The following is a 25,331-nucleotide window of genomic DNA, read 5'->3' as shown; positions in this document are numbered from 1 at the left end:
GGAGGGTTAGCTCCTGGCCCGCAACCTCCTCAGTGTATTCCTAAATCTCTTCAGATTTTTAAATTCTGAGCCAACATTCAAAAATTGTAATTCCATGAAACAATTAAACCAGCTCCTGTGCTAAGATTCTATGTACCTCTTTGTGGGCTTGCTCCCAGGCAAAATCCCTAAGATGTCTGCTCAAGATACCACCTATGGTTCCTACTAACTTCTCCAAAAACTCCCATGCACAGGCACATCTATTCATACACCAAGCGAAATATAAAAAGTAAATAAAATTGAAGCAAAACCTTTTACATCTCAGTTTGACAACTGAAACCAGTGGAAGTGTAACGTTAAGAAAACTCCAACTCTACCCTGGAGTAGATCGTGTAAGACTGCACTGCTTCCTATGGTACCCACTACTCCCATGGGGCAGCCAGGATTTGAGAGTAAGTTGACTGAATGTCCCTCAGTCACACTAGCCAAGTGGCAAATACTCAGCTGTCACATATGAGCAGCGGTGGCCTTATTAGACAGCACAGGTTAGACACGCCTTCTACAGTCTCAGGACGCTACACCGGACAGCAGTGCTCTGCTCCAGAAGGAAGGAACAAGTCCTCTTAACAACTCTTTTGCTGGGAAAATTCCTTATTGGATCCCTCCTGTATTTGCTTCTGGTTTTTGTTTTATTCTTTGACCCAAAAAGACGATCCCTAGGAATGGGAAGAAAGGAAAGGATTGTATGAAGGAAGCAAACACTGAATATTCGGCATGACAAGACTGCAGGAGGTTGCTGAGGATACTCCAGGAAGAAGGCTGGGGCATCTGAGAAGATTCAGAGAGGGAGAGGACAGAGGAACAATGCAAATGGCACCCTCAGGAAAGCAGCTAGGGAGAAATTCTCTGAGAAAGACGAGAAAACATAGGGCCAGTTGTGCCTAATTATCATTAAAGTAATGTTGTTGCCCATACTGTACTTAAATCCTTTTGGCTGTTCCAACTTTCTGTAGTAATCTTCTGTAGACAAGAGCGAGGAGTTACTGGAGCTTTGACGCCATGAAGGAAACAAAACTTCAGGCACAGAAAAGGGACCTGCCACAAGAGGGAAACCAGAGCGGGCTGTGAGAAGCAGCAGGGCCAGGGATTAGGACAGGGCCCCAGCACCCCAAAGAGGGCTTGGACACGCAGGAGAGGCCTGGAGATGGCTACAGCACTGGGGGCCTGTGATAAAGGCAGCAGGGCTGCGGGCCACCCCAGTGACACGCGTGTGCACACGCAGGAGATGTATTTATACCTGTGCGCTGGAAGAAGAGAGTATACAAGACAGAGAAGTGCTGGTCAAGAAGCTTTCTAAAAATAACATTTGGGGCACATACTATATACCAGGCAGTACTCCAAGTAGTTTATGTGCATGAACTCACTGCAACCTCTGCACAACTCCGAAGTGCTATTGTGACCACATGCTTTTTAAAAGTACGTGATTCATATTCAGACAGTCCTGCCCAAAGCGATTCCTTTTACACACTACACTATATCACCTCCAAATGAAAGCTCAAGAAACTGGTTAGAAAATAATGAGTATTTCTTCTCTCTTCAGATGGGTGACAGACTGGGAGTGGGACTTCGGGGGCTTTGGGGCTCAGTAATAGCATTCTTAGTAAAATCGGAAGAAGCAGTCCATTCTATGCCTCTAGGCTTCTATTTTAGGCTAACTTGTTGGTTAACTTACAACAAATAAAGGCTAATAATACAGTATAAACAATGTAAAATTTTTAAGAAAGAAAAATCTATAATCTGTGTAACAGTCTAAATTCTTAATTTTACTTGTTAAGGACATTAAGTCTCATTCTGAGGCATAAATACCATGCAGAATTTCAGGAACAAATGAGAATTATCTTTGTATATTTAAATAATACAATCAGAAAAAAAGATAGCTTCTAATAAATCCAAAGTAACGAAAATTGATATTGAGCTGGAAAGACATCTTAACGTTCAGTCAGTAGTCGGTGAACGTTAAAGGATAATAAAGCAGAAGAAGGATTGTACTGAGAATAATTCTAAAGAATATTCAATCTTCTCTCTTTATGACTGAGAATATTAAGTCTTATAAGCTGTATTCAAGGTTCAGGTAGTGGCTTAAATCTATTATGCATCAGAGTTAACACTGAACTAGTTAGCACAGCCTAGTTAGACAACTGGTTTATATCGACTTTGTCCAATGTTTTGTTTTTAATTAAGAAAAGGAAAAAAGACTTGGGCTAATAATAACTGTGTCTTCTCCTCATCTGACCAATACCAAAAGCCACCAAGAGTTGTCCAACTTCTGATGGTGCGGGTCGAGGCCACTTTCAGAAAGGCTAAGACCCAGGAAGACAGGGCTGCTAAGAAACCTGGCTTGCTTGTTCAGATGGTGTCTGGAATGCCAATCTGACTTTGCACAAGTTTAGACCCAACACTTAGTCCATAGTGAAGAAAGAACGGTCAGCACAGTAAAACCTGACTCCAAAGAGCTCGTTAATATCAGTCATTCCTATCCCCATTCATCAAAACTGGAAGAAGTATGCTACTTTGCGTTGATCGAGAGTAATAACACCGGATATCTGAATAATTGGAACCACTGTAACCATTTCCTTTTTATCATAATAAGACAAAGAAATAGGTCTCACTGTTTTATTTCCTTTTGTAGCAGTTCTCCATGAGGTAAAACCTGGGCATACAGCAGGGAGGATTCAGATAAGATAGCTCAGTATGGCTAATCCAGTTGCAAGGTCATCCTACCACAAGCAGCCTTAAATGTTCCACATGTTCCAAGTAAAATTTAGAGCAAGAGTAACCCTCGGTCCTGCACAGAGCTTAAAAAACTACACTCCACTTTTTTATTGTCCACAGTTAGGGGACAATATCACACATGCACCAGTGTGCAGACCTAATGGAGTTCTCTTTTACTTTAAAACTTTTGAAAGCTCTTTGATGAAAGAAAATAAAGTGCAGACTTGTCTGATAGGATGCAGAGGACTTTGTGCATGGCTCCTGCAGAAGGCACCGTGACCTCAGAGGGAGAAAGCCCTCCTAGGAGTGGCCACTGCTACGGAAGCCAGGAGGAGGAGGAGGCTGTTTAGGCCAACAGGGCACACTGGAGTGCACACAGATGACAGGGGCCTGGGGTACAGACGGCCAAGCACAGCAGGGAGCCTGTCAGCAGCCAGAAACGTGAGGGAGGGGAGAGCAGCTGAAGTCATTAAGACCTGCAGAGTGTAGCCAGCAATGGGCCATCACAAGTACACCTCCAGGCTTCCAGGTCTAAACTCAAGTAATTTAAGAGGATAGATTTTCCATTACTTTTCTTTTTAAAGAACCATAACATAATATATGTATTTGTGCATACTATATTTTTAAGTATAGGCAAAATCCTGCAATGAGGAATGGTATCCCTGATCCCTTGAAATAATACCCAACTTTGAGAAACAACTAGTCTAGTAGGCATATTCCTTCAGAATTCTACTGTGCCTTACATTCATAAATATGTACTACCCACAAAATACATGGTATTGTCTCATATTCAAGGGTTCCCATATAAATGGTGCGCTCCAGCTTCTCTTCCTGCTAGTCAATGATTTGAAGTCCATCTATGTAAGTCCAAATAGATCTAACTTACTCTTTTACATTATGGAAAACTTACATAATTCATCTAGTCATTCCCCAGTATTGGTAATTGAGGAATAAGGATGCATTTTCACAGGGTCATTCAGGGTCGGACCAATTAAGAGTGTAAGGAATAGCTTTGAGAATCCCATATACTCATCTCTCCAAAATTCAGAAACATTGCATCTACCTGATGACAACAGTTTGCTTTCAATTTAACTGATTTCTCGTGTAAAACTGAGGCAGACTCAGAATTCAGAGCAATCAGCCATGTATTCCAAAAGCAGCCAGAGAAAATAAAATCATGGTAGGTACTTGTCAAAATGTACAAATCTGTTCGGAAATTCTAACAAACTGCTCTAGAAATTGTTTACATCCATTTTCCAATGAGCTCAGAGCCTGGACTATAGAATTTAGTTATCTGCTTAATCCACATAACTCATTTGAGCCCAAATATCTGAAGTTCCTTAAATAAGTTAGCAACGTTTTCCTTTTTAAATGACATTAAATAACCACTGTGTTGATACAATGTCGGTGAGAAAAATATAGTCTCAGAAAGCCCTGAGGGTCCAGCAAGCTGACCTGATTCCAAACAGTCCTTGATACAAAAAGAGGAGATCAGAAAATCCTTTCGTCACATTTTTATCTGCATTAAAATAAAAACTTCACATCGCCATGCCTGGCTTTGGCGTCTTCTCAGTGTAGTCCGAGTTGGCTGTGGTTAGGAACACCAACACGATGAATGTCTCTCTCGGCCACCCCCCTGCAGCATCACACGGGGAGCAGGCAGGTGAGGGCCCACGGGCTCTGGAGAATGATGCCAAGAAACACAGCAAACTCTGCTCTGATTTGATACATTTTCATTGTACTGAATACATTCTCTTCCTGAGTGTGGACATATCCACACCAAACCTCTAAATCCCTGACCTGTAAATATGGCCTGCTGATTCGCGCTGGCTGACTAGGACAAGGGTTGTGGGTTCCTTTCCGGTGTTTGTCTGGGAGGCAAATGCGTCTCAGGGAGCCACTCTGGGCAGCCTTGTGGCAGTGGAACCACAGAACCCAAGCCTGTGAGGTCTCCGGACAGCGACGCTCAAGCAGTACCGTCCAGCAGGGACAAGGACATGGGCCCCAGAAAGAGCCCCATGTGCCACCTCACACGTTCTGATCATTCCACAAAGTGCGGAGAACTAACTTCAGCAAAACAGTTATGCAGTCTACCCAAATATTAATATACAGCTATACATTAAGACGTGATCGAAATATAAAGTGTATTAAGTTTTATATTGTTTGTTCAGAATAAGCCTTCAGAATATAACGTGCACCTCACAGAGGGAGCACTTACCTTCTGACTCCTTATACTCAAGTGCTCAAAAGGTGCACGTGACTATCGGCTGCCACACTGGACAGCCGGCCCAGGGAAACCAGGGGCCAGGGCACAAACACCGCCTAGGGTTGAATTCCAGGTCAACAACTCACTGAACTGCGTGCCCAGGAGTCCCTGTGGAAGGTCTCTGAGCACCGCTGAGTACTGAGTACTACCATCCCAATTAGCAATAAACAGCAAAACACGACCTGCTTCACAAATCTCTTAAAAGAATTAAAGATAAGACATGCAGTGCATCTTGGCATGTGATATGTCTGGCACAGAATACAGCTCAACAAACTCAATGCCCTTATCATCATAATGTGGATTGAAGAAAAAAATACCATTGAAAGAAAGCTCAAATTCAAAGTTGAATAAAATGAGAAGGAGAAACAAGGACGTGACAAAAGCTTATCAAAATGTTTCCTAAAACAATCAGTCAACTATTATCCATGCAAACAAAAATGAAGAAAAAACACATTTTCCAAAACTGAACAATGCCAAAATAAGATAATGTCAGAAAGAGGTATGGTGGATTTTTGATTTTTAAGGGAAATTGTCTTTTTTTATTATTCTTGCTGCACTAAGACTACTTTCTGTTTCTAAGGAGAATAAATGGCTGCAAAGTTGACTAGGAGGTTACTGAGTGGCATAGAAGTCACACTTCAGGATACTGAAAATATGATCAACAACCATAATTGTATTATGCATACTGACAACTGAGCATTCACTACATAATATATAACAATCAATTTTTCAAACATTTGTTACAGTATATTTTCCATTCATTTATATAAAATATCAAAATTCAGTGCAGAAAATACATAAAACGTACCTCTGATAAAAATGTTTGAGCCGATTTCTGAGCTCCTACATGGAGCAGATATTCATATACATAGAGTGCTAACCTGAAAAACAAATAAAACATTTATTCAGAAGAGGAATATTTAAAATTCATCCTTTAAATAATGCACATCTTTCCATAGTGAAAATATTGTATACACTAACAATGACAGGAAATAAACCCTTCCCATACCCTTTTGATGGGAATTTATATATTTATGTTCAGGAAGAATAAACTAATTAAAATAGCACAGGAAGAAAAAGACAAATATGTGTGTTTGGGAAAGAACTATCTAAATATAAACTTTTCTCTTGAAACACCTCACTTACCAAAACAATCCCAGATGGGCATAGTAGGACAAGCCTGTAATACCAGTACTCTGGGAGGCTGAGACAGGCAGGCTGCAAGTTCAAGTCCACCCTGGGTAATTTAGTGACTCAGTGAGACTCAATGTCAAAATAAACAATGAAGAGATAAAAGGGCGCAGTGTGAAGGTCCTGGGTTCGGTCCTCAGTATAGTACTGGCCCCAGAAGAACCTCATTCCTTTTATTGTGCTTAGTGTAACCAATAATTTATCACCAAACATTATAATGTCCAAATCCTGTTGTAAAGTAAAATTTGTTAGTAAAATAAATGAATTGAGTTATTGAATTTTCCCAATAACCTTACGTCCTTTGATCTTTTCTGGCGAATGTTAACGGAAACCCTAGTTAACTGCAGAACCGTGTGGCGAAACTTGTGTCGAGCAACTATCTTCACACTTGTGTGGCAGCCTCTCCTTATTCTCCAGGTTTGACTGCTGAATCAATCAATGCTGCAGTTTTTAAGACATGCAAATTCACAGTATTTGTAAACTTAGAAGATAACAGACCACGGCAGGCACGTGGGTGCTCACAGTTTAAAAGTTAATACAAAATGCATATACGTTTATCACCCATATAGAATACCCAGTTTGTGGCACACACACTACTCTCATTATCTTGTGGATTCAGAATTTTTAAGCCACGCCATGTGGCTCGATTTCAATTGAGCTGTTAAAATATTATTCACAAACCCAAATTAGTCTGAGGCAGTATTTTTGATGGCATCTTGGACCTGTGCCCAGTGAGCTTACACAGCTCAGTTTCTGCTACACTATATTTACCAATATTGAACCAGGTTTACAGTAAACAATGCGATAACAATAACCACAGATCTGCATAGCCGCATCACTTCTCTTGCCAAGCCAATCTTTGATTGTTAAAGATTGACAGTGTCGGCAGAAGTGATAATGTTCTTCGTGTTCATGGAAACACACCACGCATCTGTCACACGAGGAAGCCTGTGCACAGTAAGTGGCTGTCCACCGAATTCTCTCCCTGCTCCACAACTGCAAAAGCTGACAAAGGGAGCGATTTTAGAGCTCCCAAGCTCCTTGAGAGAGGAGACATCTGCTAAAGTTACTCGCGCATAGAAAGTATACTATGGACACCATGCATGAGGGTAGCTTTGAACATCTCTGAATCTCTTCAGATCAAACACACTTCCTGGTCGGCACCTCTCCTCTCGTACCCACCCCTGACACATGTGGAGGACATGGCATGGCCTTCTCATGCAGTGTGCCCCAGGGAAGTATAGCCACCCCCAGAACAGCGGAAGGGATGGGCCTGGAATGGAGCTCTGCTTAAACACTCCTGCTGCCAATGCTGCTGCACATTCCCACACACTCTGCCTCCCCTCCAGCCACTCCTGACCTGGTTGTGTGATTCACCCACCACGAGAGCAACTTGCATCCTGAAAAGGGTGAATTGCGAAATCTCCCCAAAGAGTCCCTGATGCCTTCAAGTTGCCTGCCAATGGCAGCGCTGCCCTGCTGAGAAGGAACAGCTGCAGGTGATTCCTTGTGGCTGAGGAAACCCTGGGCCTGGAACTAAAACATGGTGTACAAGGGCAACCCCAGGTTTGCGCTGGTGTGAGGGGATTTGAGAGCAAGAAGCAGAAGGAAGCAGAGGCCCAGGCACAAGGGGGGGCCTGTGGGGAAGAGAGCAGACCCCAGAGCAGTCAGGGGCACAGCCCACTGCTGCCCTCTCAGCTGACCCCATTCCTAGGGTCCAGCGAGTTATCCTTGTAACACTGTAGTCTCTTCTCTGTAACATAAAGATGCTAATATATTTGATTTTTCCTTAACTAAATAATAAAGGATATCTAATTATAATTAAAATTAAAAGAAATCATTCCACTTTTTCCTCTCTGAGGGTCTAGACAGTGATTCCACAAACTGTACTAGGAAGGGCTTGGAACCAGTGGGGTACAGGGGCTTCACCTCACATAACTGGGGGTTCAGCTGCCCTTTCCTGGGTTCATCTCACCCTTCTGCCTTGGAATCCGGGCAGTGGCAGCTCATCGTTATCAGCAGGTGACAGAGTGGGCAGGGCGGGGAAACCCATCACAATGCCACCTCGTCCCTCCATGCTCAGTAACCTCCTCTGCAGGAAGCCCACGTGCCCAGGTAGGCAGGCTCTGTCCCCCAGCCATATGGCCAGTGCTTGGCTGAATGATGCATCAACTCTGCTGCCACCATACTCCAGAACACTGTCCTGATATCACCGCCAGAGAATCTCCCAGACCTACCTCTGCAGTCCCATCCTCCGTCCCAAGTTCCAAACCAACTTCCCCAAACTCCCGTCTGAAGTTTCTGTCAAGATGTTTCATTCTTAAATTGCCTGTGTCTAGAGTGACATTCAGCTCCCCATCTGTTTTTATCATACCCGTGTTCTCCAGGAACAAGGCACGGTTTATCCGGCTCCTAGCTTCCTCTCTGGTCAAATGGGAAGAATACCTTGCTTGTGTTATTGGATGGATCAGAGAGCAGGAAGTAGCAGCCAAAGTCACGATTTCGGCTAACTCACTCCAGCACCGACCACCAAGTCCCAGACTGGATCCCAGGGCCACAGCCTCTCCTAGTCAATGTTCCTTTCTGTCCCCAGTCCTGCTCCTGAGGAACCCCCACAGCAATAGCAGGAACTAGAGCTCCCCACGGTAAAATCACCAGTGCCACTGGAAATAAGACTGTCCAGGAAGTTCTGGGAGAAAAGCTCTGCAACACAAGGCACTGTGGGACACAAATGAGTTCAGGAAAGCGGGGCAGGACACTGTCCACACATGCAGGTAAATCGAAGCATGGCCCTCACCCTGCAACCGGAGAGCACCACGCACAAGAAGGAAGCATTTTTACTTGGACCCAGTTTGTATTAAACAGGAAAATTTAAAGATAAACATTGAACTTGCTAATATTTGAACGATAAGCTTTTGAATTAATATTTCCTTTTTATGTTTCATGATCTTTAAAAAATTTAAGTACTTTTGGTAAAGTACAGAGTGACTACTTAACAAGGATCTCATTACTTTGAAAAAATCAAATTGTGTAGTAAGAATTGGTTGCAAAAACTAGATTCAATCTTTTTTATTATTATTACATTGATAATTGAAAAAGTGTATCAGTGATTCATGAGTCATGTATCTTCATTTCATTTGAATTTTAAACTGGATTATCAGAGACTGACTTATCAAAATCATAGCCAACAATTCTAAATAGGGAATCAAAGCCAGAAATACAAAATGTATCTGATGCGGCACAATACCTTTTTAATTCCCTGGTCACTACAGGTGGCTCAGCTTTAAAGAAAGAGCAAAGGTAGAGGTTAAAATGGGAAGACCACAGAAAATAGCCAAGTCTGAGCCCACTTGGGGCTGCCCTCAAAACAATAATTACACCTGACCTTTATGTACTACACCCTCAGCTATCAACACACATTCACATCTGTTAGGAGACAGAGTGGACAATCAGCAATGGCAAAACCACAATTCAAATTCTATCTCCAGTTCTAACAATCAAATCTCCTTTCAGCAGGCTTTATACATTCAAAATCTATAGTAATTCACATGTCGACAGGTCTACACCCTAACCTTTTATAAAAAATCAAAGAGTGGGGGATCCCACTTAACATTAAAAATGAGGGTTTTTAAATTTAAAGATACACAATTAAAAGATAATGAATGATTCATGAAATGAAAAAATATATACAAAAATGTTAAATGGCCGACTGGACCTTTTACAATCAAATAAAATTTAAAAGCAATAAAAGACTGAGAAAACAGGATATGCAATTATCTGTAAGAGGATGACAAAAGGCTAATATACTTAACATATAAAAAGCATAAATAAAATGATCCTCCAGAATATGAAGATCTTAATTTTTAAATGGTGAGTAAGGTATGAAAATGAGAAGTCAAATAAGAATGGTTATAAACAGCCAGGAAGCAACACTAAGGAAAAATGCTAAACTACACAGCCATAACAAGGCATTTCTAAATTTCACTCCTCAATGTATTTAGGCACATTAAAGTCTCAATGTTTGAAAGGGTAAAATGTGGACGTATAAACGGCACAGCTTTTCAGGGAAATAACATGGCAAGGAGAAAAGGGAAGTCAGATGGGCGAAAGGACGCAGGGAGACGTTTCCAGAGTGTGCCCTGTGCCCCCTGCAGCACGGTCTGTTCTCCAGAGACACTCCGCGCGCGCGCACACCCGAATGACGAGCGCCGCCCCAGACTCCCCCGTGTGCGGTCATGGGACTTAAAACCATGTTTTCCTGCAGGACGTTTGTCTTAGGGACTGGAGGCCTGTGATAAGAGCTTAACTTTTTTATTGTATAACTTTTCTTTCATTTGATTGCTTCCCTTGAGCTTATATGTTTTTAAAAAGACACAGATATGCAAATTTTAAAAATTAAATAAATCTTTTATATTCTTTGACTCAGCATTTTTTTCTAAAATCAGAAGTCCAATCTGTCTATAATGATGCCTGTGGGGAATGACAGCAGTGGAAAACTGGCCACCTGGAGATCTGACAGGAGGGGACGAGACTGTGATTTGCACGTGTGCTGGGAAAATGTAGTTCTGAAAACTGACGAAACGAAGAAATGCTAATTCATTTTTAAAATTTAAAAGTACCAAAGTATGCACAACATGCATAAAAAAGAGCAAAAAGAAACAGGAGTTACTGCTATTGGTAAAAACATTAATAAAAATAAGAAGGGACAGATGAAGTGGAACGACTGTGCCTGAATCAGAACAGCTAAGCCAAACACCACCAGGAGTGCGGCCTTGCCAGGCAGGGACGAATGTCTCCTCCCTCCCCCGGCTGGGACAGCTCCTGGCACTGCACTGCATTCAGCTGGCGTCCCAATGCAGAACATTAAGTATGACTGCCTACACTGACCAAAAACCTAAGGTGTTTGGCAGCATAAAAATATTAAACCCAATGTACTTTCTGTAAAAAAATCTTCCCAGTTAGTTCTTTGACTTAATATTGATCAGATTTTTTTAAAAAATGGGAATGGTATTTAGATAATTTTTACCTTTTTTTGACAACAGAATGGTAACTTTATTTTTTAATTCAAATAATCGTATTTATTTATGGTATATGGCATGATATTTTGATAGATGTATACATTTTGGAAGGGCTAACTCACATCAACATGTACATTACATCATGTATGTTATCATTTCTGTGGTGAGAACACAGTCTAGCTTCTTAGCAGTTTTCACATATATAATGCATTATTATTGACTATTGTCAGGATGTTTTACAATAGATCTGCTGAACTTGTTCCTGCTATGTAACTGAACTTTCGTATGCTTTGACCAGCATCTCCCCAGTTTCCTTCTCCCCCAGACCCTGCTAGCCAACCTTCTACTCTCTGCTTCTGAGTCCAGCTTCTTGAGACCCCCGATCATGTGGTATTTGCTTTTCTCTGCCTGGCTTATTTCACTTAACACAATGTCTTTCAGGTTTTCACAAAGACAGGATTTTCCTTCTATTTTAGGCTGAAGAGCATTACATCCACGTGTGAACACACACACATACACATATCATTTTCTTTATCCATTCTTCTACTGAGGAACATTTAGGCTGATTCCAAATGTTGGCTAGCGTGAATGATCCCACAGTGAGCACGAGAATACACATCTCCGATGCACTGATTCTATTTCTCACACAGATTCCTGGTAGAATTGCTGGATCCTATGGGAGTTCTGCTTTAAGTTTTTGAGGAACCATCACACTATTTCCTGTATTGGCTGTACTAGTCTACATCCCCACTAACGGCACAAGGGTTCCCTTCCCCTCCGGTCCCTGACATGTATTATCTCTTGTGTTTGGATAACAGCCATTCTACTAGGTGTGACGTTCCATTCACTATGATCTTAATTTGCACTTCCCTAGTTATTGGTGATTTGGAGTATTTTTTCATATACCCGTTAGCCATTTATATGTATTCTTTTGAGAAACATCCATCCAACTCCTTTGCCCATTTTTAAATTGGGTTATTTTGTTATTTTGCTGTTGGGTTCCTTATATATTTTTCATATTAATTCCTTAGCAGATGTTTGGCTTTCAAATATTCACTCCCATTCTCTAGGTTGTCTCTTCACTCTGTTGATTGTTTCCTTTGCTGTCCAAAAGCTTCTTAGTTTGATGGAATCACATTTGTCTAGTTCTGCTTTGGCTGCCTGTGCTTTTCACGTTATATTCATGAAATCATTGCCAAAATCAATGTTATGGAGATCTTCCTCTGTTTTTTCCCAATAGTTCTACAGTTTTGGGTCTTAGTTTGTCTTTAACCTCCTTTGATTTGACTTCTGTACCTGAAGTGAGCTGGGGGACTAACTTCATTCTTCTGCATGTGGACAGCCAGCCCTTGCTCTTGCAGCACCGTTGATTGAGAGAATGGCATTTCCCACTGTATGTCCTTGGCATCTTTATTACTAGCCAAATGATGGCAAACATGTACATATTTTTCTTGGCTATCTACTCTGTTCCATGGGTCTGTGTCTTTGTTTTTAATGTCATTTATGCCATGATGTTTTTATTATTATAGCTTCATAGTATTCTTTGAATTAAGATAGTATATTGGTTGCAATTTTGTTCCTTTTGCTCAAAATTGCCTTGACTATTCAGGGTCATTTGTGGTTGGATACAAACTTTAGGATTTTTTTCTATTTCAGTGAAAAAAAGTCATTGGAATGTTGATAGAGGTTGCATTGAATCTGCAGATTGCTTTGGACAGTATGGACATTTTAGTACTATTAGTTTTTCCAATCTGCCTAGTGAAAATTAAAATCAGAAATGTCACCATCTCACCACCAAATACAATTATTTCAAATTTACCTTGTAAAAATTGCAAATTCTGACAAAGAGCTGAACTGTTTACATTCACTCGAACAAAATTCATTACAGTACATGTTTGTTGTTAGGTATCTTCTAACAGTACAAGGACAGGTTCACTTTTTTTTTTTTGGTACCAGGGATCGAACTCGGGTCCTCGCTCTTGTGAGGCAGGTGGCGGAGCCACTGAGCTAAATCCCCGGCCCCAGTTTCACTTTAACCTAGTGGGCAAAAGACACTGTCACTTACAGTCTAACACTTGCAAATTTTCAACTACCTTTGGAAATGGCTGAATTTACAGTCCGGAAATGATGTTACTTCATCAATTCTTTCCATAACCTAGTTATCTGAATAAAGGGTAATTTCTTCCTCTGAATAAAATTGTAGAAAGTGACTATGGGAAAGATACAAAAACAGAAGTTTTCTAAGATAGTATTGTTAATTTGCAAACAGATTTACCAAACCACACATAAATAAAGACAAATATTGTCTATAGTTCAGAGCTAATTTGTCTTTCTACATGCATATAAGTATGTATACCAATAGTGATATATGTGTGTGTATAATTTTAAAACATTATTTCACAAAAGTTGGCTATTAAAAATGATCTAATTTTTAAAAATCTGAATTCACAAGGATTTCTTTGCCTTTCTGATTTATCAGGAGCTTCCTTTATATTCTGCATGCTAGTTAGAGTAACAATTAATTTTAAACTTATAAAAATGTTTCAAGAGAGTGTACTAGAATGTGGGTTATTTGTAGATACCTTTAATTTTGCCTCTGAGTATTCATGCATAAGTATCGCTAGATAAGTGCCTATGAAATGAAAAGTCCAATAAATGCTGTCTCCATCAACCTAACCATAAAATCTTACATCCACTTTTCACTTAGGTCTATTATTACCTGTTAAAGATCATGCCTTTTGCAAGCTCATCCCCTTTTTATTTTTTGGTACCGGGGATCAAACTCGGGTCCTTGCGCTAGCAAGGCAGGCAGTGGAACCACTGAGCTAAATCCCTGGCCCCAAGCTTCCCTTTTAATATTCCAAAAATATGTAGTGTTGAAACTTAAAAGTGGGTAGCCATTTAACATGGGAAAATATCCACCTATGAAAAATTACAGTGATGACAAATGATTTTGTTTGCATCTTTCCATATTCTTCCATTTAGAAAGGAAAAAGAAGATGATTCAAATAAACATGAAGCCTATGCATAAATGAATCCCCATTTGCAATTTTAAAATTATTTTGGTTAATTTCCTATGTATACAAAGGTAAAGAAGAGGCAGAGTAGAATACTTTCAGAAAACAGCTGTTCCTAATTTCTCTTGAAATTCAACTCTCTTAATCACTTTAACTGTCTTTTTATCTTGATATCTCCAGCACCTAAATTAGTAGTATCCAATAACTAGGTTTAAAGGAATGAATGACTCCTTTAGACCAGGCATCAGGTACTTGCAGAAGCCCTTGGTTTCCTCCACTCGGGGCATTAGTTAAGAGTTTCTCCTGGATACCTATTTTAATACAGGATCCTCTCAATAAAATGCTAAACTGTCCTACAGCATTGAAGTTAGCAAAAACAACCCCTTCACACTCATTCCTATGGCCAATTTAACTGTATGTGGTAACTTAGGTGCATTATTTATTTTTAATAAAAGGTCTTCAAGAAGCACAAACCTCCCTCTCTCCTCAGTCCTTTTGAAAAGGAAATAAAATAAGGTTAGGGAATAAATTTTAAAGGGATGGTAGAGAGATATAGGAGAGGTACTTTGGAAGACAAGTTTTGCTGTTGTTTTTGGCACTGATAAGTAGTGTGTGTGTGTGTGTGTGTGTGTATCCAAATTCCATCCACTTCCTTTTGACTTTACACCCCAAATCAGTGATCAGAGAAGCCTCTACTACAGAGAATTCACAATAGGGAGCAAAATAAAAGATAGACAATAGGAAGTAGGGAGGGAGATCTTTCTCAAATGGGAAGGAGGCCATGAGGTGGCAGTCTGGAGGGAGGGAGGGACAAGGGGTGAAAAAGGAACTGAGACATGTTGTGTCCACGCACCGACTCCACATAAGGAATGGAAACATTATGTACTGCAAACATGTACTGATAAAAATAAATACAAAATTTTAAAAGATCTCCTAAGTGTCTTTCAGACATATGCTAGACAGAGAAAAGACATACTCTTATTCCTGAGCCACTGTATCATCTGAGCGTTAGCCAATGATACGCAGCAGTGCCCAAATGTGACTCCCAGGTGACAAATGCCAACAGTCAGCTGGCGAGGAGTCCCAAGCAGCACAGGCAGCCACTGAGCAGCACTCCTGGGACTACAGCAGTGATCAGCGTGAAAGGAGAGCAGCCTGATCAAATGTTTCGTGGCACTGATGACCTGGTGCTAAGGAGGCGTGAAAAATTAGAAATCTCTGCCTAACATTGTTTTTTTTAAGCTCCTCATCATTAACAGGCTAAGAAACAGATTTAATGTGTCAAAAACTCAGTCTATGAAACCACACAATAATACCATACACATCTTTTATTTTAATCATACTTACAACTTCTATTTCTTTATATTCTGTTATAAAGAAATAGATAAATTATATATATACAGATATTGAAGATAGTAAATTAAGCATTAGCAGTGTTTTAGAGCAAGAATAACTGCACCTGCTAATGCAGACATGAATGTCAACCAAAGATTTAACAACTGGATGGCCAGGTATGAAAGTTCCTTGGCTAGTACGGCACTGATGTCGCAGACAGCTGATGTGGGAGCGGGGTTAGGAGTTAAACGCTTTCGCGTGTGCCCAGCAACACAAACACTGGCCTTGTGCAGATACGCAAGTTCCACTGAACATATTTACTACCAATCTGTAAAACTGAAAAAGGCAAAGATATAAAAATGAGAATTTTAGGAACTAATTAAATCAACAGTTTGCAAAAATACAGTTATTTGTAGAATTTAGTAAAATTTTATACCCAATCTTTGAGCTAAACTGTATACACTAGAATTACTGTTCTGGGTGTACTTGATAATCATATTTACCTCAAGTCAAACTGAAAATTATACTCAGGCTCCCACTTCCTGTGGAATCCGACCTGAATAGATTAAGTCATTTCTGGCTTTCTGTGTTATCCTCAGAGGGCAGATTTTCCTTTCTCCACTCAAACACTGGTGGTGGCATAATGCTTGGTAACTGGTCTTGGAAGACTTCCTGTGCTCTATTTCCATGTTACAACATCACAATTAGCAGACACCAGACTTGCACTTGTGTCACAGAGAAGTAAGGGGGTTTGGACTTGTGCTTCTGCTCTATTCAACTAGGAAACTGGGTAGAGATGCATGAAACAACTAATTTTACGCCTCAGCAGCAGGGGTGCAGGCCTATGGTACTTGAGAAAAAGGAACAAGCTAAGCTGGGCTCCATCATTTTCCTAGGTTCTGGCACACGCAGAAGACACAGAATACAGAAAAGCAGTCTCTTGAGCTGGGACCAAGATACCAAATTTGGACAAGGTTTAGGCAGCTGGAATTCAAGGGGCAGAGTAACCTAAGGGAGAGAGCCATTCAAAAAACAAAAATTTGGACAATCTGCGCAAGGTCCTTTTATCCACACACAGGGTACAACTCCACAGAAAAAGGCAGAGGACCACTGGTGCACCACAGGGGAAAGCCACTGAGGATGCAGTAGAAAGACTCCAACGATGTGTCACAACCATGCCGGACAATTTAACAACCCAAATTAAGCTTTTAACAACACACAAGTGCAGCCTAATTACTGTGGTTGAAAAGTAGCTTCAAATGAAGAGAAGCAGCCCCTCCCCCACCCAGCAAAAAAGCTATAGGTAAAAAGCCAAAGCTACTAAAATGACTTCTAGGTGCATGAAAGGCTTCGCCAAATAACTGCGCTGTGTGAGCTGTTGCTTCTATATAACGAAAAATATGAAGTACTAAGAAAAGCCAACAGAGTGACTAAAGTTTTGTTGCTATAAATTTACAGTAAGCATTTCGTCTGTGACATTCTGTACAGTTCATAGTCTTCTAGCAGGTTATATCTTTAAGTTTGAAATAGGCTCAATAGAAAGGGAAAGGACTTACTGAAACAGTGTAGGTGATGGCAAAGCATCCTAGCATAATTACTTTGCAAAGCATGCTCGTGGTTATCTTTAGAGCCAATGAGACATACATGACTTCCCCACCTCGCGGATAACACCATAACTGGTAATGGGTGACTTTCCCCAAACAGAAGGAAGGGTCAGAACCTGCTTTGTGCTAGGAGGATATAGTAGTTGTCAAGATTTAACTAAGATCAATGAAACTTCCTAAAAGCTAAATACAAACTGATAAATATAAAAAATTAATTCTGCACTATCCCATAGAACCAGTCTAGACACAGAAGTTATACCAAGGTTTAAAAAAAAGAAAAAAAAATGTTCTTCAAATAAATTTTCATTTATCAGTTTTATAACCATAAAATTTCTTCATGCAGTCTAGTATGAGTAGCCAAGGTACAATGACTAGTCAAATATTCTTAAGTAGTTTAAAAATAACGAGGTTATGAAATTCTATCCAGCCTACTCCTCTTCACCCAAGGTAAATTTCCCTAAGGAAAAGAAAGAAATTAAATGTAATGGTAAGGGGTTTCATTTTCACTTCTGAAATTAACCAGGTTAAATTTATGTTCCAATTCATAAACAAGTGATTTCCTATTTCATAACATTCAATTTTTATTCATTTTAACCAGTTGAATTATTAGCTAAGAGTTGTTGCTTCTATGATATGGTATAGCAACACTTATATTAAAAAATGAGTAAAGCACAAAAGCTTGTGAAAATCAATGATACTAAGTCTTAAATAGTAAATATTGGGATATATATTTGAAATTAATATCTTTATAGAAGGTCTTATTAAATTTTATATTATATTTATACTTATTGAAGGTTTTCACCTTTTGTACAGAAAGAAAATTATTTTGCAAATTATTTCTCAAAGCTATAATTTTCAAAAATGATCTTAAGAGCCTTGCAACTTTAAAACATATATATAGCTTTTGTTAGTACAATTCCACCTGTAGATTTTATGAAGGATTTTTAGGACAGTCTTACTGAGAGCAAAAAAAGAGCGAAGGAAATAACCTGTAGGTCAAAATTTATGAAATTAAGTTAATTATCATCTACATACATGATACATAAAATAATGGAAGTATACAGAATACATTGTTACAAAGCAATCACACTGAACACTGACCACAGCCACACGCAGGTGCGGACGTGGAGGCTCTCATGATGGATGGGAAGGCAAAGGTACAGCACCTGAGGACGTCAGTCCGGCCCCAGACAGAACTGAGGAGTCTCCCCTGGCCATCCAGCAACTATGCTGCCTGGCACCCACCCAGACAAATTGAAAACTCACATCCACACAGCAACCTACTGGGGAATAACTTATTTGGAATTTCTTCTCGACTGTCACACTCTTATTTTTCCTTCTTCCCATTAATTCTCTGTTGTAAAGTTTGCACATCCCATGTTGGCATTTAGATCTACTGGCTTTCCTTTCCCACTCACTGTACATTCTCTGCTTCTTATACCTTCCTAATCTCTCCCTGCTCCTTCCTTACCCCAGCCAAATCCCTGTGCTCGCCTGGTTTTGACATGTTCGAGGATGTCTTTAGTGGGTGCACCCACTTCATCACCACCACATTTCCAGCATCCATATTAATATGCACCATTAAGTGAAGCTAATACCTACAGTCTGTCTACAGGAATCTGGAAGATGTTGTCTCATTGCAAATTCCAGCAGTGCCATCAGCCCACACTCCTCAGGCACAGCAGGAAAGAGATTCTTCAGAAGAAAACACTGGCGACACTGGGTCCGGAACTTTAATACCACAGGAGGAAGTGGGCAAGTGTTCGAAGGAAAACCTCAACTGAAGAAAGACACAGCACCACTTTTCTCTGCATCTTCAGAGAATATAAATATATGGCCACTGTTTTAAAAAACTATTAGTTGGAGCTATTTCTTAAGGCTCCAAGTAAAATGAGCAGTATCACATAAGTTTTTACTGGAGGACTTAAGCCATTTCCTAGCCTCAGTCCAATGTATCAACAGCATGTATGGGAGATGATGTACTCCTCTTTTTATTAGGCAGCTCTCAATCTACTCTGTACAAAGCACAGAGAAGCAACGAGCTGCCAGTAACTCAGGATGCACTCCCACAGAGTTGGTGGCAGTCTAGTGGAAAGAACAAATTAGTGGCATAAAGATGACTCTAATCATCTACCTTACAAACAAAAACTATTTCCAAACATGCTAAGAAAGGTGACAAATACACACGCTAACCACCGTCAACAGCTAGTAAGGTTCTAGTACTGTTCTAGGTCTTAGGCAGAACAAAACCAAGACACAAATCCTGCCCACAAGTAATTTTCATACTTGATATGAAATATAATATGCCAAGATATAATTAAAAATAACATCAATAATGCAGTCATATATAATATATCAAAAAATTCAAATAGATATCAAAATTTCAAATAGAGACTATAGTAAGAGATTCTTGATAAAATGAATTTCACTGGCAGGAAATACCACTTAATTCAGCCATTGAGGGAAGCCAGATAAGTAAGGAAAACAGGATTTTCTAAATGGGGGAAGGGCAAGAAAGAATTATATATTCTGTTTGCAACAATGATGGCCAAAATAAAATTCTCTGTGTACCTGAAAATAATTAATGGTTTCATATACTATTCTATGATTGACACATATTCCTACATATCAATGTGATAGATTTTACTTTATATTATTAATGCTACAGAAGAATAATAGCAACTAACATAGTGCTTTACAGCTTATAAAATGTTTTCACATATGAAAGTAAATCATTAATTAGTAGCAGGTTAAAGAAATATTATTTTATTAAGAATTTTTTACATAGTTCTCTTTTAATTATTTTAAATTTATATTAGAAGAAACTTTAATGTATACAATGTGAAAGTGAAAGATGTTCATCTAAGGTAGCATTTTTTAAGTAAAATTTAAGTTACTATGGAAAGCTCTGGAATATAGTAATTTATTTAGCAGCCAAAAATGTAAGTTTAAAACCCACAATTTTTTAAAAATAGTAGAAAGTAAATATTGTATTTTTTAAATTAGATGAAATGATTCTGATTCTTCAGTGATTTTTTTATATCTAAAGTGAATTTCTAATTGTATCTCCACATAGGATGCCAAAATAATCAGTAGATCAAAGGGAAAGGCAGACAAGGGGAGGAAAACAGGATTCAACCCAACATGAGCCTCTACTGAATTAATTTGCAGATACTTTGTTTCCGATCATTGTGCCTACATTTCACAGGTGTGGGCCTAAATCAGCAAGCAGAGAGAAGAGGCCTTGGCTTCTCCGAGTCCAGATGGAAATTATCAGACTAACTCCTCGATTTGAGAAAAGAAATCACAACCAAATAACCAAATTTGAAAATAAAACTATGTGATAATATATATATTTACATTTACATAAATACAATTAGCATCCCAGAAGAGTAAGGTGCTCTGCAAGACTGCTGAATCCAACAAGATTAACTTAAAAATAAACATAAAGCCCTGTGCCTGAGCCATAAAACCTATACAAAATGCCAAACACAAGTTAACAGCAAATTATGTGAAAATGTGGTATTAATCAGGCTTTAGCTGATAGCAAGTTTAACATGCATTAACAGACTACAAACACTAGCAAAGAAGTAACTGACCTCGAAAGATGAGGAAAAAGAGACAAGTCATGATCAATGACTGAAAACGTCAGTAAGACACAGCCTGCAATGGAAAGAAAGAAAGAAAGAAAGAAAGAAAGAAAGAAAGAAAGAAAGAACGAACGAACGAACGAACGAAAGAAAGCAAGCAAGCAAGCAAGCAAGCAAGCAAGCAAGCAAGCAAGCAGGCAGGCAGGCAGGCAGGCAGGCAAGCAAGCAAGCTAGCTCAAATACTTATTATTAAATTGTCAGTTATTAGAGGGCCTGGCCATTTTTCATATGCTAAAGAGTGTACAATTAAATCAAGGTTAAAGTGCTAAGAAGGCTAATTTTAACTCAAAATAATCAAGAACGTTTTTTGTAAACATTAGATCTATTAGAAAACATTATGGGTTGCAAAATAAACCATGTGGGGATTGAGAAATATGATTGTCCCATCACTGAAAGAGCAGAGATAGAGGTCAGAGATGGGGATAATGCAGGAGTTTTATTTATTTATCAAAGAGAAGTCTGGACAAGAATACCTCCTCCACAATTTTATAATTCTCCTATAACCAAAGTGTATCCTGATGCCCTAGAGAAACAAAAGTCAAGGAAACACAAGAATAATGAATGTTCTATTTTTAAACTTTCCTTTTCCTCCTTTTTGGGGAACATATACCTTTCTGATTGATAGAACTAATCAGGAAGGGAGTTGAGATCAGAATGTATGGTTCTTGAAGCTTAGTCCACTACATCTAGAAAAATCCTTCAAAACATCATGATTCAATGCTTTCACTCACGGTTACCCAGGAAATACCATCTTATGATCAAGTGACACACCAAGGAGTGGCAAACCTTCCTGTCAAGCTGAACCTGAGCAGCTGCTCCTATAACCCCACGCTCCACTGCCCTGAACTGCCCTCAGATGTTAGGAGAAAAGCTCAGCTGGTCTCCGCTCTGTGTTCTCCACACCCCAAGTCTGCGGGCACCCACAGTGCATCCCGGACCTGTGCCCTTGAGCTCCCCACGTGGCACACAGTGAGGTAAAGGCAGGTGATCCATAATCTCAGGAACTATCAGGCCCTGGCAACGATTATTCCACTGAGTCCATGTCAGTGGGTTCAGTAAGTAAATTCAGAGCAATCAGAGCTCCAGCCAAGAAACAGTAAGAAGGACATCACTATGAAACTCTTATGTAAAATAATATGCATTTTCTAAATACATCTACTCCTTCCAAATTCCCCTAGATACTAGTGTTGCAAACAACAAAAAATTTCTACAGCCTATGTTAACTGAATCTTTTAAACCTAATCTATGCTATATCTTTTTAAATGTACTTTTATTTCGAAACAACTGAAGGGGATAAATTACTCTAACATTGACAATTACAAAGCCATTGAAACAGAAAACGTGCTTTAATAGGTTCATGGTATTAATCAGATTACTATGCCATTTCTGTGTTTTCTTGGCATATCAAAATATAATTTATAGAATATACATAAAATATGTTGGTAAAGGTCTCCCTTCCTTAATTAGCTGTCCTAAATATCTACAAAATTAATTGTGTTTGAAAGCAGAATGGTTTGCAGATCAAAGCTCTGTCACATACACCACTCCTTCTAGAGCAGTTTTCTCCCATGGTAATGCTGAGAACAGCCACAGGAGTTCCAAACGGCGGACTGCAGCCGATGTGCGCGGCCTGTGAGCTACTCTCCTCCCTCGAACACAGGAACTCACCTCCTCTCTGCTCTCTGGGTCTGTCTCTGCCTCTCTCTCTCTCTAACACACACACACACACACATTTTAACTCCTTCTACAGAGGAAACTGCAAGTTACCTCCAGTCCAGGGCACCTCACCTGAGTAATGAGAAGCCACATTTTTGGCCGGACTTCCTGTTCCTGGCTGAGAGAGCATTCCCTTGTCCCTGTGAGAACCGGATGTGTGTACCTGGCTGAGGACTGTACAGGAGATGCAGACTGAAGACTCGGGGTTTGCTCTCTGCACTCCTTCCTCCCACGCCAGTCACTGCGGTAGGTATCATGGTTGGAGCGCCACCTTCCACATGGGCAATGAGAACTAGGACACTGTAGGGTGCCAGAGCAAAGGGCAGCGGGAGTACAGACTGCTGATGTCACAACTGCCATCTCACCCTTGTATCTCTGCCTTCATACTTCTTTTATGTAGAGAAACACACTTTCGGCTCACTACCATTCAGTTTTGTTATAGCAAGCTAATCAAATCCTAGCCAGAGCACATGTCGAGCCAGGCCCACTCCCGTCCTCACCTGACAGGACTCCACAGGCTCGGCCCAAACTGGGCAAGATGCTGCCCTGCCCTTCGCCGCATCTTCTTCTCTGGTGACGACAGCTCCTCATCACGCCTCGCTCCACTTACTCTGCTCCAATTAAGTCGTTCCTTTGCTTTTCCTACACACGTTTTCCCCCACCTACCCCTAAGCAGCACACCCCCTAAGCCAGCTTCTCCTCATTCTCCACACTGCCTTCGCCCTCCTGTGCCAGGCCAGCCAGTGTCTGTCTCCAGCTTGGGTCTGTCTACTGGACCTACGCACTGAGCACGTCCACCTGACCCCAGCCACTTTCACACCACTTTCTTCTCTCCTCTGCCTCTTAGTGGCACTGTCCATTCAGGTCCCCAAACCAAAAGCTGAGGGCCACTCTCAGCTCCTTACTCTTACCCGAGATCCTCTCGGTTGGGAGGGAGTCTGGGTTTTAGAGTTCGTGCTAACACCCGCTTCCTCCAGCAGTGGCCTCAGGACCCTGGCTCTCCCAGGCTGCATACTAGCATTTGAGCTGCTCTTCCTTCCTGCTGTCCAGCTCCTGTTGTCATGAACTCATAAGACTGTGTGAAAACTTCGGTCATTACAGGTCACTTCCCTGGGCATCGGTGGACCCCTATTGATAGAGGTCGACACCTAGACACGCAGACATGACCTTCCCAGGTTTGACGGTCGTTTTTTTTGATGACTTCCTCTCCTGTCTCATCCCACTGAACTGCCCTCAGCAGGTCCGACTGCAGCCCGGGCTCAGTCACTCACCTCTGCCTCCCACCAAGCCAGGACGGGCCCCTCCTCTCCAAGAGTGCAATCCAAGATTTCTCCACATGATGCCTTCACACCTCACCCGTTCCCAGCAACACTCTCCCCTTCCTTCCTTCTGTCTGGGACCCACTGGACCTTTGTTATAGGCTGCATGTGAATGTAATCATGGCAAAGTTTAATATCTACTTCTTTAGAAACAGTGAAAACGGCGCTCCTTTAACACCTGGTAGGTGTGGACGGGAAGAAGAAAAGGATGGAAGGGAAAACAAAGGAAAACCTGCCTCATTGCTCCTAACAATTGCTCCTCCTATTCTATGAGGAAGGAATACTAAGACCCAGAGAGACTGCCAAGTTTATTCCAGATCACTCAATAATTAATAAGTGGAGTTAACGGATCGTGCTCTTCCAACTGGTTCTCAAGTTTACTTTTCTCTCAGTATAATAATCCTGCTTTAAGGGCTATGGTCCTCTTCCCCAGATCTTCAATATTCTTCACTTTCTTCAAGAGGGACAGGAAATTTCCACAGAACTCTTCTGGCCTCAAAGCATAAACAATTGTCAATGGACGCTGGTTTAATCTAGCATAAAACACGTTCAGAAGTCACCACTCTGTCTTAACAAAAATTAAAACTTCAGCTGAATAACTGAAAACTCAGTTATTCTTAGATTTATAAGACATCTGAGGTCACAGAGCAAACTGCTGCCTTTAGCTCTGGAGCTACAGGCAGATATAGAACTTGCCGGAGGAACCCCACGGTGGAGACAGGGGCCCAAGGCAAACTGAGGGGCTCTGCAGGGTGGGTCTGAGAGCAGCAGCTCCAGGGCCCCCAGGAAACCTCCTCCTTCTCACAGTGATCATCAGGGAAACCCCATGCATCTGTGGGAAAGGTGGGGTTCGAAAGGGCAGGTTTCCCTCCTCCTCTTCCCTTTCTCCTCTTCCTCCTTCCTCCTCTTCCCTTTCTCCTCTTCCTCCCTCCTCCTCCTCTTCTTCCTACTCTGCTCTCCCTGCCTTCCCTGCCTTTCCTCCCCTTTCCTGGCCTCCCCATTCTGCCCCTCCCCCCTCTCCTCCCTCCCCTCGCTCCTACACTGTTAGAGCCCTGGCGCTGGCTTCCACCAGAACCCAGCCAGAAGGAAGAGGAGCACTCAGCCCAGCCCCCCACGCCATCCTGCCCCACTGAGGGCCGACAGGGAGCTGACAAGCCCTGCTGAGGCTCACCCTCAACGGGGCAGGGCTCATGCAGAGAGGGGACCCGTCACAGGGCCACAGAGCCCACTGAACCCACTGAAAGCAGTACCTCATGTCCACCCTCACTGGGACAAGGTACACGCACGAAAAGGCAATACTACAGTGTGCAACGTCTGAACGACAACCAGAACCAGAGTCTGATGTGGGCTTGTCAGACAGGGAATTTTCTATGTATTATGATGAATGTGCCAAGGGCTTTAATCAAAAAAGTAGGTGACATACAAGACAGATGAATAATGTAAGCAGACAGATGGAAAGTCTAA

At 41.0% G+C, this 25,331-nt stretch overlaps 1 protein-coding gene across 7 annotated transcripts in view; it reads right to left on the bottom strand.

The window, feature by feature from the left end:
- The window catches only part of Ssbp2 (single stranded DNA binding protein 2), a 274,706-nt gene that overhangs the window by 172,975 nt on the left and 76,400 nt on the right, over nucleotides 1–25,331 (bottom strand). For all 7 annotated transcript variants that reach the window (XM_004841630.4, XM_004841629.4, XM_087180753.1 and 4 more), the window contains exon 2: nucleotides 5,826–5,898. In XM_004841630.4, coding sequence (XP_004841687.1) covers nucleotides 5,826–5,898 — 73 coding nt within the window. The remainder of the gene's footprint in view (nucleotides 1–5,825; nucleotides 5,899–25,331) is intronic.

The sequence above is a fragment of the Heterocephalus glaber genome, unplaced genomic scaffold (assembly GCF_053883595.1).
Source record: "Heterocephalus glaber isolate CG9 unplaced genomic scaffold, H.glaber_assembly_v1.0 deba00001465, whole genome shotgun sequence".
Classification (NCBI taxonomy): domain Eukaryota; kingdom Metazoa; phylum Chordata; class Mammalia; order Rodentia; family Bathyergidae; genus Heterocephalus; species Heterocephalus glaber.
The sequence above is the reverse complement of the archived record's forward strand: the minus strand, read 5'-3'. Positions and strand labels throughout refer to the sequence as shown.